Below are 16634 nucleotides of genomic sequence, written 5' to 3' on the forward strand. Positions count from 1 at the left end.
TGGGTGGCGACTGCAAATGGTGCATGAGATATTGCAGCGCCTGGTTTGCCTCCTCGGTCTACTTGAACTTGTCATGGAGCTTGAGCAATTTGAAGAAGGGTAGTCCGCTTTCCCCAAGTCAGGAGATGAATCGATTCAACGCTACCATGCAGCCTGTGAGCTTCTGGATGTCTTTGATCGTCTTTGGGGAATCCATGGCTATGATGGCATTGATCTTCTCCGGATTTGCTTCGATCCCACGGTGACCGACAATGAACCCGAGTAGTTTGCCTTGAGCCAGGCCAAAGACGCACTTTGCCGGGTTAAGCTTCCATCGAAACCGTCGCAAGCTATTGAAGATCTCCTCGAGATCAGTGATGAACTCATCAAGGGATCTAGTCTTGATGACCATGTCATACACGTAAGCTTCAATATTGCAGTGTAGATAGTCCGTGAGGCACAGTTGGATGGCCCGTTGGTAGGTGGCTCCTGCGTTCTTCAACCCAAATTACATTGTAGTCTATGCGTATGCTCCAAAGGGGGTGATGAATGCCATTTTGATTTGATCTTCCTCTTTGAGAGCTATCTGATGGTAGCCCAAGTAGCAATCGAGGAAGGAGAGAAAGATGCAACTAGCTGTAAAGTTGATGACTTGGTCGATGCATGGGAGCGCGAAGGGGTCCTTCGGGCAATGTTTATTGAGATCAGTATAATCTACACACATCCTCCATTCATTGTTATTCTTTTTCAGGACTAGTACAGGGTTAGCTAACCACTCGGTGTGGTACACTTCATTAATAAAACCAGCCGCGAGTAGTTTTGCTATCTCTTTCTTGATGGCCTCCCTCTTGTTAGGGGTGAGCGTCGTAGTCGTTGCTTCTTCGGAGTTGCTTTTGGGTTGACTTTTAGGCACTGCTCAATCAATTCCTTGGGCACCTCTGGCATATCCGCTGGTTTCCACATGAATATATCCCAGTTAGCCCTAAGAAATTTGATGAGCGCGCTTTCCTATTTGTTGCCTAAGCCACCCCTGATCAAAGCAGTCTTGGACGGGTCACTCTTTTGCAGCTGGATGGCCTTGATGCCTACGTCGCTGGGGTTGGGCTTAACCCTCGACTGGCTGGGACATTGGTTGGAGATCTCCATCTCTGAATTGAACAGCTTCAACATGGCCGTGAGTACTTCTGCGGAGGGCTCTAGCATGCTTGATTTCATGGCGTACTCAATCGCCTCCTGGTCGTAGTCGTACGACTTCTTCACGTCACCACAGAGTGTGAGTACGCCTGTTTTGCCTGGCATCTTGAGTAGCAGGTAGATGTAGTGGGGCACGGCTGTGAATTTGGCTAGTGTCGATCTGCCAAGGATGGCATGGTATGATGAGTCAAAATCCGCCACCTCGAACTTGATGTACTCGATGCTGTAGTTGTCTTTCGTTCCAAAGGTGACTGGCCGAACCACTGACCCAAGTGGTGTAGCCACGTTACCCGGGACGATGCCGTAGAAAGGAGCTTTGCTAGGAGTGAGAATCTTGGAGATGTCCAGTCCCATTTCTTCAGAGTACTCATGACGAGCAGGTTGAGGCCGCTCCCGCCGTCGATGAGTACTCGGGTGAGCTATGAGCCCGCCACGTCAGGGTCTAGGACAAGCGGGAATTTTCCCAGCTTGAAGACGCTGGTCCATTGATCATCCCTGGAAAAGGAGATCGGGACCTCCTTGTATCTTAGAGGCCTTGTCATGGCTGGCTCCACGGAGAGTATTTCGCGCAGGGTTAACTTTTGTGCGCGCTTGGAGGGAAATCCGCCGTCTCCGCCGAAGATGACATTGACGATGTTCTTCGGATCTTGGAAGTCTTGAGCCCCCGACTTGTCACCTCCCTCATCATCCTCCTAGTCCTTTGGCTTTCCTCCCTGAGGGAGGGGTGGTGCATTGACTGACTTGCTGATGGTGATGCACTCGAAAAGCGTATCTGTAACACCCTAAATTTTACAAAGTGCAAAAAATTAATAAAAGGATAGGTTAAAGGAGTCATAGGATTTTTGATAAACAATTTTCCTTAAGTATTAAAAAATAAATGTAAGGGAAATATATGATATGTGCATTCATGCTCTTTGCATTGTTTCATTAGTTGTAGTTTATTTGGATTTAAATTTTGAATTCAAATTTCAGGTTCAAACTCAAAAGCAATTGTTTGTTTCTATCTCCTTTCTCTCCTTTGGGCCCAGCCCAGCCGGTTGTTTGTTTCTATCTCCTTTCTCTCCTTTGGGCCCAGCCCAGCCGGCCACTTCCTCCTCTCCCTTCTTTCTTTAGCTCCCCTGGCAGCCCGGCCCACATCCTCCCTCTCCTCCTTCTCTTCTTTTTCCTGCACTCAGTTTTTCTCCGTTCCGGCCCATTCCCCCCCCCCCCGGCGCGCGGCCCTACTTTCCCTCTCTTTTCTTCCCCGCGTGCGCACGGCCCACTTCCTCGCCCCCGGCCCAACCCGCTCGCCCCCGCTCCTCCGCCCCTCCCCGTTCTCTCTCTGGCACGTGGACCCCGCCTGTCGGGCGTCCCCTTCCCCGCGCCCGACCAGGACTCCGGATCATGTCCGGCTTGCCTCCGCGAGATCCCCGCCGCCTTCGTCGTCTCCGCCTCGGGCCCGCCCGCCCAGGAGCGCAGCCGCTCCTATTTAAGCGCCGCCAGTACCTCCGGGCCGCCGCCGCACCGCCGTTCCGCTGCCGCCTGCCGTCGATAGACCGTTCCCAGCCACCTTTCTCTCTCCCTCCCGCTCTCCCACGCCCGCACGGCAGTCACCGACGCGCCGCGCCGCCCCTCGCCGCCGGCCGCCGCCCACGGCCGCCCTAGCCCCTCCAAAAGCCCCTAATTGGATTGCCCACATCGCCCTCTTTCTCCTCATCCAAATCCAGGCCAAAAGCGAGCACCAGATTGTAGATGATGGATTACTAATGTTGCCACAACTAAGGTGAAGCAAAAAGTATGGCTCGCCACAAAAGTGCCAAATTCTTAGCCACAGGTGTGGCAAAGTTAGTCAAGAAAATGAGAGCATGACGAGTGGGCTAGGGAGCTAAGGAAGTTTGGTGCAATCGTAGTACACAGCTGGAGAAAGGCACATCAGTGCCGGTCACAGGAAGCTTTAGTGCCGGTCCCTATGACCGGTATTAAATGGCCGGCACTAACGTGACAGTCGTTAGTGCCGGCTACATTGACCGGCACTAAAGGGCGAGTGTTAGCGCCGGTCCGAAATACCAGCCGGCACTAACGTGCCCGACCCCGCCCGGCTCCTGGCAGCAAGGTTAGTGCCGGCTGGTATAACTGGCCGGCACTAAATCTTTTATCCTATTTATCTTTTGTTTTTTATTTTTATACATATGGCTATGCGTATTTCTACCATATGCGACTACATAATCGTACTTTTTGCATTGCACAGTAATATTAGGACAGCATATTACACTAATATTATATATATATATATATATATTCATCATGTATGGAACACTTAGGAGTTCAAAAGTACTTGAGATATTACAAATTATTAAGAACATCAACTATAGTAATTTATCAGCTTCCCCGTCGTCGGATCTTTTTTGGCGACGCTTGTACGGACATCGCCATAAAATTCGCCCTTAGGATTTATGACTTCATCGAGCAGGAATCCGCATATAGCTTCTTGAATTGCCCTGATCCGAGCCATTTCAATGAGTTCTTCTTTCATCCGCCAATGCTGTCACATTTTTCGATAAAAATATGAGAATAAAAGATAATGAATTAAAATGATGAGCAGATGTGTTTGTGCTCATGTACATTGAATGCCTCCACTGTCATTTGCCCTTTTTCACTTGCAAAAGAGTTGATTCATTCGCATACGTAGTATCCATATAAGTTGTTTCCTTGTTCCTGTCTCCAACACTATGGACAAATGTGGGTTAAGATATAGAATTTTTCTGATGTTTATTGCGAATGACGTTAGTAGCGAGAGTATATTCATACCGGAAAATCAGTCACCCAACAAAAAGGCTCGATTTCACCTATGGGCAAGCCTATGTGTTTGCGGAGGTAGCTACGCCATGCAGTATTTACCACCTCGATGAGATCTTGGTACTTTGATTTATCTTGCCTTAACGAGTCGTACACCAAGACCTTGTGCTCTTCAATCCGAATACAAAGCAATATCCAATGAAAGCTGTGCATATACATACGCATAACCAATTAATGTTGATTATAATAGTTATTAAATAGTATTATTAATACGAAGGGATTGAAAAAAAGAGGCTAACAAAGAACGACTCACTGATGGTTGTATGGCAAGAGAATGAAGGGACACATGCTATTCTTACGCAACCCCCTGTATATAACATTGACTATTTCTTCAGACTTTTGCTCTACCGATTTCTCGTGTATAATATCGGGGTCGAAGAACCCGATGTTATGGAAGTTCTTCTTTCGGCAAATTTGAATTTTTGACCTACGGGACACAAGAAAAACGGGGATCAGTCAACACACAAGGCTAAAAATAATGAAACGAGAGACAATACTCACATGCACCATACACTCACGAGGGACTTGTGAAGGGCATCTTGATGGTATAAATCGTAAAGTGCTTCAAACTCGATATATACATCATCTGCCCCCGCCAGAAATGCTCATCTTTAATCCGAGCTGGGAACATCTCTAATTCATTAGCTTTAGATTGCACGGCATACCATTTGTGTAACTCGGCCATTCTCGTTGGTAGGAATGGTAGCAACTCTGGCCATATCAAAGGTTCACCAAGTACAAACATTTTCTTGCCGCGGGCATTCTGTAGGGCCTCCCCAAGCAACTGAGCTCTTGTTAGATCAGTTTGCAATATCATCCCAGCCATGGTCAATGGATCTCTTGATTCATCAGAACATTCTTCACGTGGCACTATCAACGGAGGGATCGATTGTTTGGACTGCTCTCCGAGCTAGGGAACGGTCTTTGCATTGATCCGTCGATTCTTGGGGTTGTTGTAGCACTTTCTGATCTGCCGATCATAATCCGACTCCCTTTCTTTCTCCTTGGTGGGATCTTTAATGAAGTGTTTAATGAAGTGTGCCTTCGTAACCGGATCTATTTCTGGCTTCTTGTTCGCAGCCTCCCTCAGTAGCTTGCGCTTCAGCAAGAAGGTTTCAAATGATTCTTCTGCCTCTTTCTCTTCTGGAGCCTTCGCTTTCTTCTTTCTTTGCTGCTTATGAGATGGCTGGACCGAAGGTACCGTGTATGCCTTCTGTCGCTGACTCTGATTCTGTTGTGCGGCTGGTGATGATGCCGAAATTGGCTCGCTTTGTGCGGCTGGTGATGGCGGATCCATGCTGGGGTCCCGTGCAAGCGGTGGAGAAGGTGGGCCAACACTAGGATTCCTGTCAGCTGGTGTTGGTGATCTTTGCCTTGAGCACCGAGCGGAATCTGTGGCTGCTTGCACCAATCTTATGTCGCGCTTTGGCCACACAATCCATGTGTGTACGGCATGTTGTAGTTCTGTTTCTTCAGGACCTATAGGGATCGGGAGGTCCAAGTCTTCCCAGCGTTCTTCAGTAATTCGGTCAACAAAGACTCTGGCGAATCCTTCAGGAATTGGCTGGCAATGTATTGTCCTGCCTTCTTCTTGGACTTCCGCATAACCCTCAGCACAAACTTTGAGCTTTTCCCATAAAGAACCAGAAGCTCACATTGGGTCCTAACGGGGATGTCGTCGATGGGGTCCCTCGTCCTGTCGGCACCCAAATTAGGGTGCTCTGTGGAAGCAACACTGTTACGACGCTGAGAAGGGGTGCTGAACTCCACATTGGCAGCTGGTTGGTCCGAGCGTTGCCCAACTGCTGCCTCAAGTGACATTATCCGGTTTTCTAGGCTATAGATCTTCTCTGCCACTACTGCCTTGCTTCTGCATCGGCTTCGGTAGGTTTCGAGATCTCCGAAAAAGCCATATTTCCATGGAACTACGCCCACGCCTCGGGTCCGTCCAATGTGTTCCGCATTCCCAAGAGCGTAAGTCAGCTCGTCATTCTCTCTGTTGGGCTGGAAGGTTCCTTCTTCCGTACGCCTCATTGCGTCATCAAGTCTTTGGGCAGCCTCTCTTAGTACGTCGCTAGTCACAAACATTCCAGTGTCGGGGTCTAGTGTGCCTCCATGAGCATAGAAGTAATACCTTGCTCGTTTGGGCCAACTCAAGGTCTGCAGTACGATTCCTTTTGCAATTAAATTATTTTCCATCTTTTCCCATTTCGGAACAGCAACCTTATAACCTCCAGGCCCAAGTCTATGGAAGTTTGTCTTTTTGCTAGCATTCATTTTGCCTTGAATCGAGGCTGCCATGCTGTCAGCACTGTGCTTGTAATTCACGAATTCATTCCACCACTCTCGTTGCTTCTTCCAAACTTTATCAAAATCTGGTGTGAGGCCCTTGTTGACAAAGTTTGCCACCAATTTTTTCTTGAATGAGCCGAACTGAATTGCCATCTTATTAAATGCCCATCCCTTTACTTTGTCAGCTTTGCCTGGGGGAAAGTTGAAGTGCAACAACACCTCTTTCCATAACAAATCTTTCTCTGAATCTGGCACGATATCTTCAGGTCGATCAGAGACTTTATTTCTCTTCCAAAGCTTGTACTTTATGGGGACGTTCTCCCTAACAAGACATCCCAATTGATTTACAAAGGTCGTCTTAATTTGACCAGGGGCTAGTGGCTCGCCGGTTGCTTCGTTGATCTCCGTGATGGTCGTACATCCTACCATCTTTCTCTTGGAGCCACGTTTCCGTTTAGGCTTCGTCGATCCTGATGCCTGAAAGAATCGCAAATTTATCAAGCGGGTTGCTAGCAACTAGTGGACGTCGCGGCAGGTATTGACAAAACGTTTATCCTGATGCCTGAAAGAATCACTAAACTTTCATACCTCGGCTTCCTCGATATTTTCTTCTTCCTCCCCACTAATATCTTGCTCCTCGTCACCATGATAATGCAAGTTTAAAAATTGGCTGCCATCGTTCTCGTCCTCATGAAACTCTGGAGCTATGTGCCCAGTACTACCACAAATGACCTCGTGCATTAACTCGTCTTGGTTGTCCGTAGGATCCATTTCCACTACCCGAAACAATAAAAAACATTAAGTATTTTCTAGTACTAATAAAATGTATGCATTTGCAAAAATATTGTACACATGTTTATATTCATAAATGCTCACATGCGGCAGCCAAGCAAATAACAAACAAAAATGCTATCCAAGATTGTCGTAGATAGGTAGATTGTCGTAGAGGACAAGGTGCTCACCGCGAATCTGTTTTTGCGATTGGAGGGCGAGGAGGAGGTCCGGAGGGAGGGGTCGACGGTGGGGGGCCGGAGCTTCGGGCGGCGGCAGCAATGGCGCGAGCACGCCGAGCAGTGGCGCGAGGACCTCGAGGCGGCAGGGGCAGCCGGGCGGCCAGGCTGCGCGGAACGGGCCGCGCGCGAGGACGACGAGGTGCGCAGCGGCCGGAGCTTCGGGCGGCGGCAGCAATGGCGCGAGGACACCGAGCAGTGGCGCGAGGACCTCGAGGCGGTAGGGGCAGCCAGGCGGCCGGGCTGCGCGGATCGGGCCGCGCGCGAGGATGACGAGGTGTGCGGCGGTCGGAGCTTCGGGCGGCGGCAGCAATGGCGCGAGGACGCGGAGCAGTGGCGCGAGGACCCTGAGGCGGCAGGGGCAGCCGGGCGGCCGGGCTGTGCAGAACGGGCCACGTGCGAGGATGATGAGGTGCGCGGCGGCCGGAGCTTCGGGCGGCGGCAGCAATGGCGCGAGGATGCGGAGCAGTGGCGCGAGGACCCCAAGGCGGCAGGGGCAGCCGGGCGGCCGGGCTGCGCGGAACGGGCCGCGCGCGAGGACGACGAGGTGCGCGGCGGCCGGAGCTTCGGGCGGCGGCAGCAATGGCGCGAGGACGTCGGGGCGGCGGGTAAGTTGGGGGCGACGTCGATCTGAATTGGGCGAAGGGGCTAATTTGTTGGGGGGATGGCTCGGTTAGTGCCGGCTGACATTACCAGCCGGCACTAACGCGCCCACGTGACGTTAGATGGACAAGTTAGTGCCGGCTAGTGTTACTAGCCGGCACTAACGTGCTCAAGTTAGTGCCGGCCGGTAATACCAGCCGGCACTAACGTGTACCATCCGCGCGGGGATTGGCCACGCCAGTTCCCATTTACACTAAATTTTTAATATTCATAAATTTATTCATAATAGGCTTAATAATTAGAATAATATAATAAATATTTATATCTTATTTTTAGCTACACAATAATTATAGTAATTATATGTACACAATAATAATAGTAATTGAAGTAAATTAACGAATATGCAACCATTATCAATTATGTGTAGCGTAAAGGGTTTATATGTGTATATGTTTCTATTATTCATAATAAATCAAACACATTTCATTTTGATCCATGCAAAATTCTTCAAAAAACTTTTCAATAGTAGCCTATACAATGATGTAATCAATTCGCATATTACTTGATTATTTGTTTGTAATTTAATGTTTCAATGCTTCTAGTAATGCAAAATTAGTGAATGTAAATAATATTTATACCATGCAAAAATATAATATTATCTGAAGATGATATTATGTTATAATTGGAGAAATAGTATCAAGAATTGAGATAAATACGATGCGGTGCGTTACATTACATCACTGATTGAGATAATTCAATACATAATTTATATAAAACTACTACTCATTATCATTATCTACTGGAACATTGATAATCTTCCTTTTGATGAAAGTGCCTTGAGCGTGATCACAGCGTAAGTAAGGTGTGTCCTCTTTGGATAAGAGGATGCTAGGGTCAACGTCAACTGAGAATGGAGGAAGGTCATCAATCTGGTCATAATCTTCCGAATTGTCCGAAATATCCTCAACTCCAATAACTTTTCTTTTTTCTGAAAGAACTATGTGCCGTTTCGGCTCATTTCCAGCCTTGTCTGCTTCAGGCATCTTATCTGACTTCTTCTTCGGTTTGCTCGACATGTCCTTCACATGGAACACTTGTGTCACATTCTTGGCTAGAACAAATGGTTCATCTTTATATCCAATCTTTTTAAAGTCAACTATGGTCATCCCATATCGGTCCTTCGTTACACCTCCTGCAGCCACCCATTCGCAACGAAATAAAGGGACAACTATGGGTCCATATTCAAGTTCCCATATCTCCTCTATGACACCATAGTAGTTGTTCTTTTCTCCATTACTGTTTACTATACACATACGGACACCACTGTTTTGGTTGGTGCTTTTTTTGTCTTGAGCTCTCGTATAAAATGTATACCCATTGATTTCATACCCTTGGTATTGCTGGACAGTGATTGATGGTCCCCTAGCCAGCCATTGAAGTTCTTGATCAACTGTGTTGTTGCCCAATAATTTTCGTCTGAACCAGCCGTCGAAAGTTTTTATATGTTGGCATGTAATCCAAGCAAGATTCTTTTGTGGATTTTCAGACTGTATAATATTCATGTGCTCATCAATATATGGAGCCACCTTGGATGAATTCTGAAGAACTGTGAAGTTTGCTTGGCTGAATTCACTACAAGGGATGTTCACATTACATTTCTTTCCTAGTGTGCCTTTTCCCTTTAGTCGCCCCTCATGGTGTGACATGGGGAGCCCAATCGGATTGAGATCAGGAAGATAGTCAACGCAAAACTCAATGACCTCCTCGGTTCCATAGCCCTTAGCAATGCATCCTTCTGGGCGAGAATGTTTACGCACGTACTTCTTCAATACTGCCATGAACCTCTCGAAAGGGAACATATTGTGTAGAAAAACAGGACCCAGAATAGTTATTTCTGTCACAATATGAACTAGAAGGTGTGTCATAATATTGAAGAAGGAAGGTGGGAAGACCATCTCAAAGCTGACAAGACATTCGACAATGTCTTTCTGCAGCTTTATTAGATTATTTGGATTAATTGCTTTCTGTGAAATTTCATTCATGAATGCACAAAGCTTTACAACTGCCAATCTCACATTTTCCGGTAGAACACCCCTCAGTATAACCGGAAGTAATTGTGTCATCAGAACGTGGCAGCCATGGGACTTCAAGTTTTGGATTTTCTTCTCTTTCACATTTATTATGCCCTGTATATTTGAGGAGTACCCAGACGGGACCTTGATACTGTTCAAGCAATCGAACATGCTTTCCTTCTCCTATTTACTCAGATTATAGCTGGCAGGTTTTAAATAGTGGCGTCCTTTGTCTCTCTTCTCGGGTTGCAAGCCTTGTCGTCCAGCTAGCATCCACATGTCGCGCCTTGCTTCCAATGTGTCTTTTGACTTACCATACACTCCCAGAAAGCCTAGTAGGTTGACGCAAAGATTCTTCGATAGATGCATCACATCAATTGTGTTGCGAACCTGTAAGACTTGCCAATAAGGTAGGTTCCACAATATAGACTTCTTCTTCCACATTGGAACATGTCTCTGGTCATCCTTCGGAACAGGTTGGCTACCGGGACCCTTTCCAAATACTACCTTCACATCCTTGATCATCGAGAATACACGCTTTCCATTACGGAACAGAGGCTTACGACGAGTTTCGGGCTCTCCTTTGAAATGCTTCCCTTCGGTTCTTAGGGGGTGATCGGTAGGAAGGAATCGGCGATGGCCCATGTATACACACTTCTTATAGTGTTTCAAATAAATGCTATTGGTTTCATCATAACAGTGGGTGCAGGCCATGTATCCCATGTTCGACTGTCCCGAAAGTTTTGCAAGTGCAGGCCAATCATTGATGCATACAAAAAGCAAAGCTCGGAGGTTGAAAGACTCCTGTTTATACTCATCCCACACATGGACACCTTCTTCTTTCCAGAGCAGTAAGAGATCATCCATCAAGGGTTGCAGGAACACATCAATATCGTTGCCAGGTTCTTTTGGCCCTTCTATAAGCACCGGCATCATGATGAACTTACGCTTCAGGCATAACCAAGGAGGAAGGTTGAACATACATAGGGTCACGGGCCATGTACTATGAGCGCTGCCAAACTCACCGTACGGATTCATTCCATCCGCACTTAGAGCAAATCTTATATTCCTTGGGTCATTGTCAAATTGAGGATACTCTCGGTTAAGGTTTCTCCACTGGGGCCCATCTGCTGGGTGTCTGATCATGTGATCCTCCTTACGGTCTTCTTTATGCCACTGTATCAACTTAGCGTTGTCCTTGTTTTTGAAAAAGCGCTTCAGACGTGGTATTATAGGGAAGTACCACACCAACTTTACGGGAACTCTCTTCTTTACCGGCTCCCCATCAACATCACCTGGATCATCTCGCCTGATCTTATACCGCAATGCGCTACAAACAGGACAAGCTTCCAAGTTCTCGTATTCGCCGCGATACAGGATGCAGTCGTTAAGACATGCGTGAATCTTCTGCACGTCCAATCCAAGAGGGCAAACCATCTTTTTAGCTTCGTATGTTGTTGACGGCAGTTCATTACCCTCAGGAAGCATGTTCTTTACAATCTTTAATAGCTCACCAAATCCCTTATCGGTGACACCATTAGTTGCCTTCCATTTCAGCATCTCTAGCATGGTACCCAACTTCTTCTGCTCCGGTTTGCAACTAGGGAACAACGGCCTTTTGTGATCCTCCAACATCTTCTCAAACTTTAATGCCTCCTTCACAGTGTCACTGTCTTTCTGTGCATCAAGCAACGCCTGACCTAGCTCGTCAGGTGGCTCCTCTTGTGCAACATTTGCTTCACCCTCGTCCATTGGTTCATCTTGAAAGCCACATGCTTCATGAACCCATGCCCAATCTGGAAGATTGTTATCACCATCGTCATCTTCTTCATTATCTTCCATCATAACTCCAACTTCGCCGTGCTTAGTCCAAAGGCTATAGTTACTCATGAAACCATTCAAGGCCAGGTGATTCCATAGAGTTTCTCTTTTTCGGAATTCCTTTTTATTTTCGCAAACACTGCATGGACAACACATTAAACCCTTTGGCGACCTATTTGCCATTGCCGCCTTGAGAAAAGAATCTAAACTCTGAATCCACGCCGAGGTGCTCCGGCTTCCGTGCATCCATTGCCGGTCCATCTGTACAAATTAAAAAAAATCATGCTCATTATCCCTAAAAACAGGTTACTATGAAGTAATTCAAAAAAAATGTAAATGTGTCATAGGTCACCTATCTAGTAAATTTAAACTAAATAACAAAATAAATTGGCACAATAACATATACACATGTCACCATGAAATAATTAAAAAAATCATTCTAAATGTGTGATGGTCAAACTATATAGTAATCATTCTCTAAAAAGCAACTAATCAATTCTACCTTGCTCAAATTAATGAACAAATTAATGAATCATGCTCATTGTCCCTCATCATTAAAATCCCTAAAATTTTGCATAATAACATATACACATGTCCCCGTGAAATAATTCAAAAAAATTACTCTAAATGTGTCATAGTCAAACTATCTAGAAAACCTTCTCAAAAAAGTAACAAATCGATTCTATTTTGCTCAAATTAATGAACAAATCGGAAAATTATGCTCATTTTTCCTCAACTTTAAAATCACTATTTTCTTTATCTAGAAAGCATGAAACAAAGAATAAACACCGTGAAAGAAGAGTAGAAAAAGTTACTAACCTTTGGTGCACTTGGATGGGTGAAATCCTCACAAATTTGGGGGAAAATGGGCAGCACCTCCCCTATAACACGCCATGAGAGAGAGGAAGAGCTCGGTTAAAGGAAATGGAGGGCTCGGGAAGAAGGACTGCCAAATGAAATGGAGGGCTGGGGATGTAGTGGCCGGTATATACGGGGCAAGTTAGTGCCAGCTGGTGGCTTTAGCCGGCACCAACTGTGTACGTTTAGTGCCGGCTAGAGCAAACAGCCGGCACTAACTTGTAATTGACCAAGTTAGTGCCGGCTAGATATGCCGACCGGCACTAATGTGCGTTTTGACCGTTGTGGCAGCCGTCTGACTGTTGGGGGGATGGCACGTTAGTGCCGGCTACCCAGCCGGCACTAACGTTCCCGCCTTGCACTGTTCAGGCACGTTAGTGCCGGCTCATTTTTGACCGGCACTAACATGCTGGTACCAATGTGACATTCTCCGGAAGTGGTAGTCAACCAAACACTAGTCTAAGAATTTGTGGTTTGACTAAGCTTAGCTAGGCATGACAATGCTAGGCTCTAACCAAACGTGCCCTAAACCTGCATGCCTCGTTGCCAACTGAAAAATCTGTTCAGTTGTCCTTGAATCTACTCTGTAAAGTATTCCATAACAAGGTATGCGCCACATATCGCTTCTTATGTTCTTCCTTCCTTCAATCTTCAAGATAGAATTTCTTTGCTACTTTGCATATGGTTGCAGTGCTTCAGCTTCAGGGGTGGATGCCTAGTGCACATTTTTTACACATTTTTCTTATGTTTGTATGTTTGCCTGTTTGGAAGTAACTTATTCAGAAATTGAATAAAAGGAGAAAACCATGTTTTGGAAGATGAAAAGAAACAGCCTTATAAGATAGTTTCATGGACTAAGAAGATAGGTATGTTTGACAAATAAATCCAATGGAAGGGCTGTATTTGCTTGGCCATGATCCTATATCGTTGCATGTTGAGTGATTATATTATCTCGTCATGTTAGTTTTTCTGAAGGAAATTACTAGCAGGATCTATAGTACTTACTATCACAGAGGTTCTTATGGGGAAGATGAAGTAGATGACCATGAAGATGAAATTTGAAAGTTGAATGCTGAACCAAACTATATTATGAGTTCCCTACATGAAGATTCTGCTGCATACTTCATCTTCCCCTCAAGAACCTCTGTGGTTGCTGCTAGTAACCATGAGGTATTTCAAGGTATGGGCAATATCTCCACTCTTGAGCCACTCAAGGAAGCCAGACAGCTCTAGAGCTTTGTACTATCCTCACAAGGAGCTCATTTCTACTATTATCCTCATAAACTCCACGAGTGTACGGAGTGAAAATAAATTGCTTGCCAATGGACAATGTCTGCTAATTTGAGTTATGCTTCGTAATTTATGAAACAGTGATGCAGAGTTTTGTTGACAGCAATATTCTTGATTAGGCTAGAATAAATATGCAGCAGAAGTAGTTACAAGCATCTTTCAAAACTTAATCTGAAATCGGTGCAATATGAAATCCAGAGTCAATCTAAGTTTAATGTCTTATGAATCAATGAAGTGAGCAGATTTAAAACATCAAATTGTCTTATCTGGTACAAATGATCAATTGATTATGAGCAATGCAAATCCGAAAAGCACATCTACTGCAAGATCTCCAGTGCTTGATCAAATCAAAGGACTAGTTTCTCACAAATCGTCATGAGAAGTTTGTTTCATTAACTGAAAATATGAATCGTACTTCTCGTTTCAGTGTATACACATCCTAGAATTATGAACAGGAGTGTATACCACAGACTCGTACTGGCAAATATTGGTACACTATGAGGCAAATTTTTTCTTTTCTCGAACACGCAGGAGAGCTGCGTATCTTTGTATTAAGAGAGGAAAAAAGTCCAATTACAAACCCATCACCTTACCTTGGACTAGAGTAAGGGATGCAACTGTTTTAGGAAAAACAAACTATTACAAGCAAAGAGGAATTTGAGACCTTACCACAACTAGACCTCCTCTAACCAGGAACTGCAACTCCCTCTAGGCAAAGGGCTTACTGCCCTGAGCAATGATCATAGCTCTCAATAATCAATAATATGCTATCATTGTGTTTAACACTGAATTATAATGGATGATTAGTGCACCATAGCATTAGAAGTAAACAGACTGTCTGCATGTGTTCGTTATTCATGAAAGGGTATGTACACAGACGCAGAGATTTTGCACACAAATAGTGATGTTATACAGTGGGAATACCAAGTATATATAGAGAAAAGCTGGCAATTCGCAGATCAAGCCTTTCAACAGATAAAGCAAGCAGACTGCTTCGAAAACTTAAATATGGATAGAGCATAGGATGAAATTGTCTATCAAAACTTGATCATTTCTAGATTCATCTAACGCTGAGCTGCTCAATGTTAAAATTATAACAAACTTCTCTGGCAGAATCTCTCAAACTATTTGGTGTAATTTAAATTAAGAACTAACACTGATGCACAGCTAGATATGAGCTCCTTATGCTTTATGTAACTTCCTCGACTTCTCAAATAAATCTACTAGTGCAGAAGGGCAGGTTGTCTTCAGATTCTTATAACCTTGTGTTGCTACCACTGAATCCATCACACTTGATGAACTGGTGATAAACTCTAGGCAAACATCTTTAAGCCTGTCGCAATTATGCTGATATGCCAATGCCATTGTAGCTGATACAGTCTCGACATCAAGGTTATTACGAAGAATGCTTTGACATACCAATTTGAGCCTGTCCACAGCATATCTATCAGCAGCCACGAGCAAATGCTGGATCATTTCTCTATCGGCATCTCCCTCCGAACCATCCATGTCAGGTAAAGAATCGGTATAGATGAAATGCAGCAGGGTTCTAAAAACTTCCGGTTGCATCTCTTCGATGGTCACTAGCTGTTCCTTCGCCTCCCTCATTCGCCCAAACAGCTCCGCTTTGAAAACCGGTGACCTCATCGCAAGCACGACCTTGTGTGCTGCAAAGGTCTCTCCTCCAACACTGAATCTGACATCTACTCCCTCCCCTGCATCCAGAAAGTTCCAAAGATGCTCCGCAATGTTGGATGGCGAGACCTCAATTTCATCCAGTAACACAGGTGCAGATACCTGTGGTCCTTTCCTTACTGTAGCAATGCATTGGATGGTGAGGTGATCATCCCGAAGGTACGGCGACGCTTCGAACACGCCCCGGCGCATGAACAAGTCACACTGTGGAGCAAATCTGCTAAGATCACCGGAATTGAACACCCTCAGATCTGTCTTGTGCACAGAAGTCGGCAGCCCGGTGGTCTGGTCGACCAGGCTCAGGTCGCAGCTGGCCCGCACTCTGGTGTCCTTGCCCAAGAGCTCGAGATAAACCGAGATGTAATCTCTGCTCATCGTGGCGAACCCGTCGGGGTAGAAGCGGATGGCCCAGTCGAATCCACCGACGGAGAATGTTCCTGACCTGATCAACTCCCCGGTGCCCATACCCCTATGCTTGCTGTAATCAAAGATCTCAAAGACATGTTTGCCTTGCTCCGTCACCGCGGTGCACGTCGACACCGTCGTGGGCATCGTCATGTGGCCGTCTAGGCGTCGGGACTGCGACAAGGGGGGAGGCCGGAGCGGAGGAATCGGCGCGGTGGCGGCGGCAAGGCTCCCGTGCCAACGCGTGCCCTAGACATCCGATTGGAAGAAGGAAAAAAGAAAAGGCACGTTTCAGAAGGTAATGCAAGCGTGGGAGAAGAAATCTTGTCGGAGGCGACCAACCTTCAGCAGATGGCAGCAGAAGGCGGCGGCGGAGAAATCGCGGCGCCGGAGAAGGCGGAGAGACGACACCAGGAGGACTCCATCAGGACTCCAGGAGGATCGTTTACCAAGGCAAGACCACAAGGTGTAACAAATTCGGCCCATAACCATAAAGGCGGCCCATGGTACGTGGCTGACCCCCCCCTTTTCCTCTCTTTTTTGGTTTTTTTCTCCTCCGCCACAAATATAAGAAAGTGTC

The 16634-nt window shown here is 46.0% G+C and overlaps 1 protein-coding gene across 1 annotated transcript; it reads right to left on the bottom strand.

The window, feature by feature from the left end:
- Positions 1–15037: 15037 nt before the first annotated feature.
- On the bottom strand, positions 15038–16207 carry LOC112898075 (BTB/POZ and MATH domain-containing protein 1-like). The gene has a single exon (XM_025966478.1). It carries the CDS (start codon positions 16205–16207, stop codon positions 15137–15139), a length of 1071 nt encoding a protein of 356 aa, XP_025822263.1. The 3' UTR covers positions 15038–15136.
- Between the last annotated feature and the right edge of the window lie 427 nt (positions 16208–16634).

Source organism: Panicum hallii, chromosome 6 (assembly GCF_002211085.1).
Source record: "Panicum hallii strain FIL2 chromosome 6, PHallii_v3.1, whole genome shotgun sequence".
In the NCBI taxonomy this organism is placed as follows: domain Eukaryota; kingdom Viridiplantae; phylum Streptophyta; class Magnoliopsida; order Poales; family Poaceae; genus Panicum; species Panicum hallii.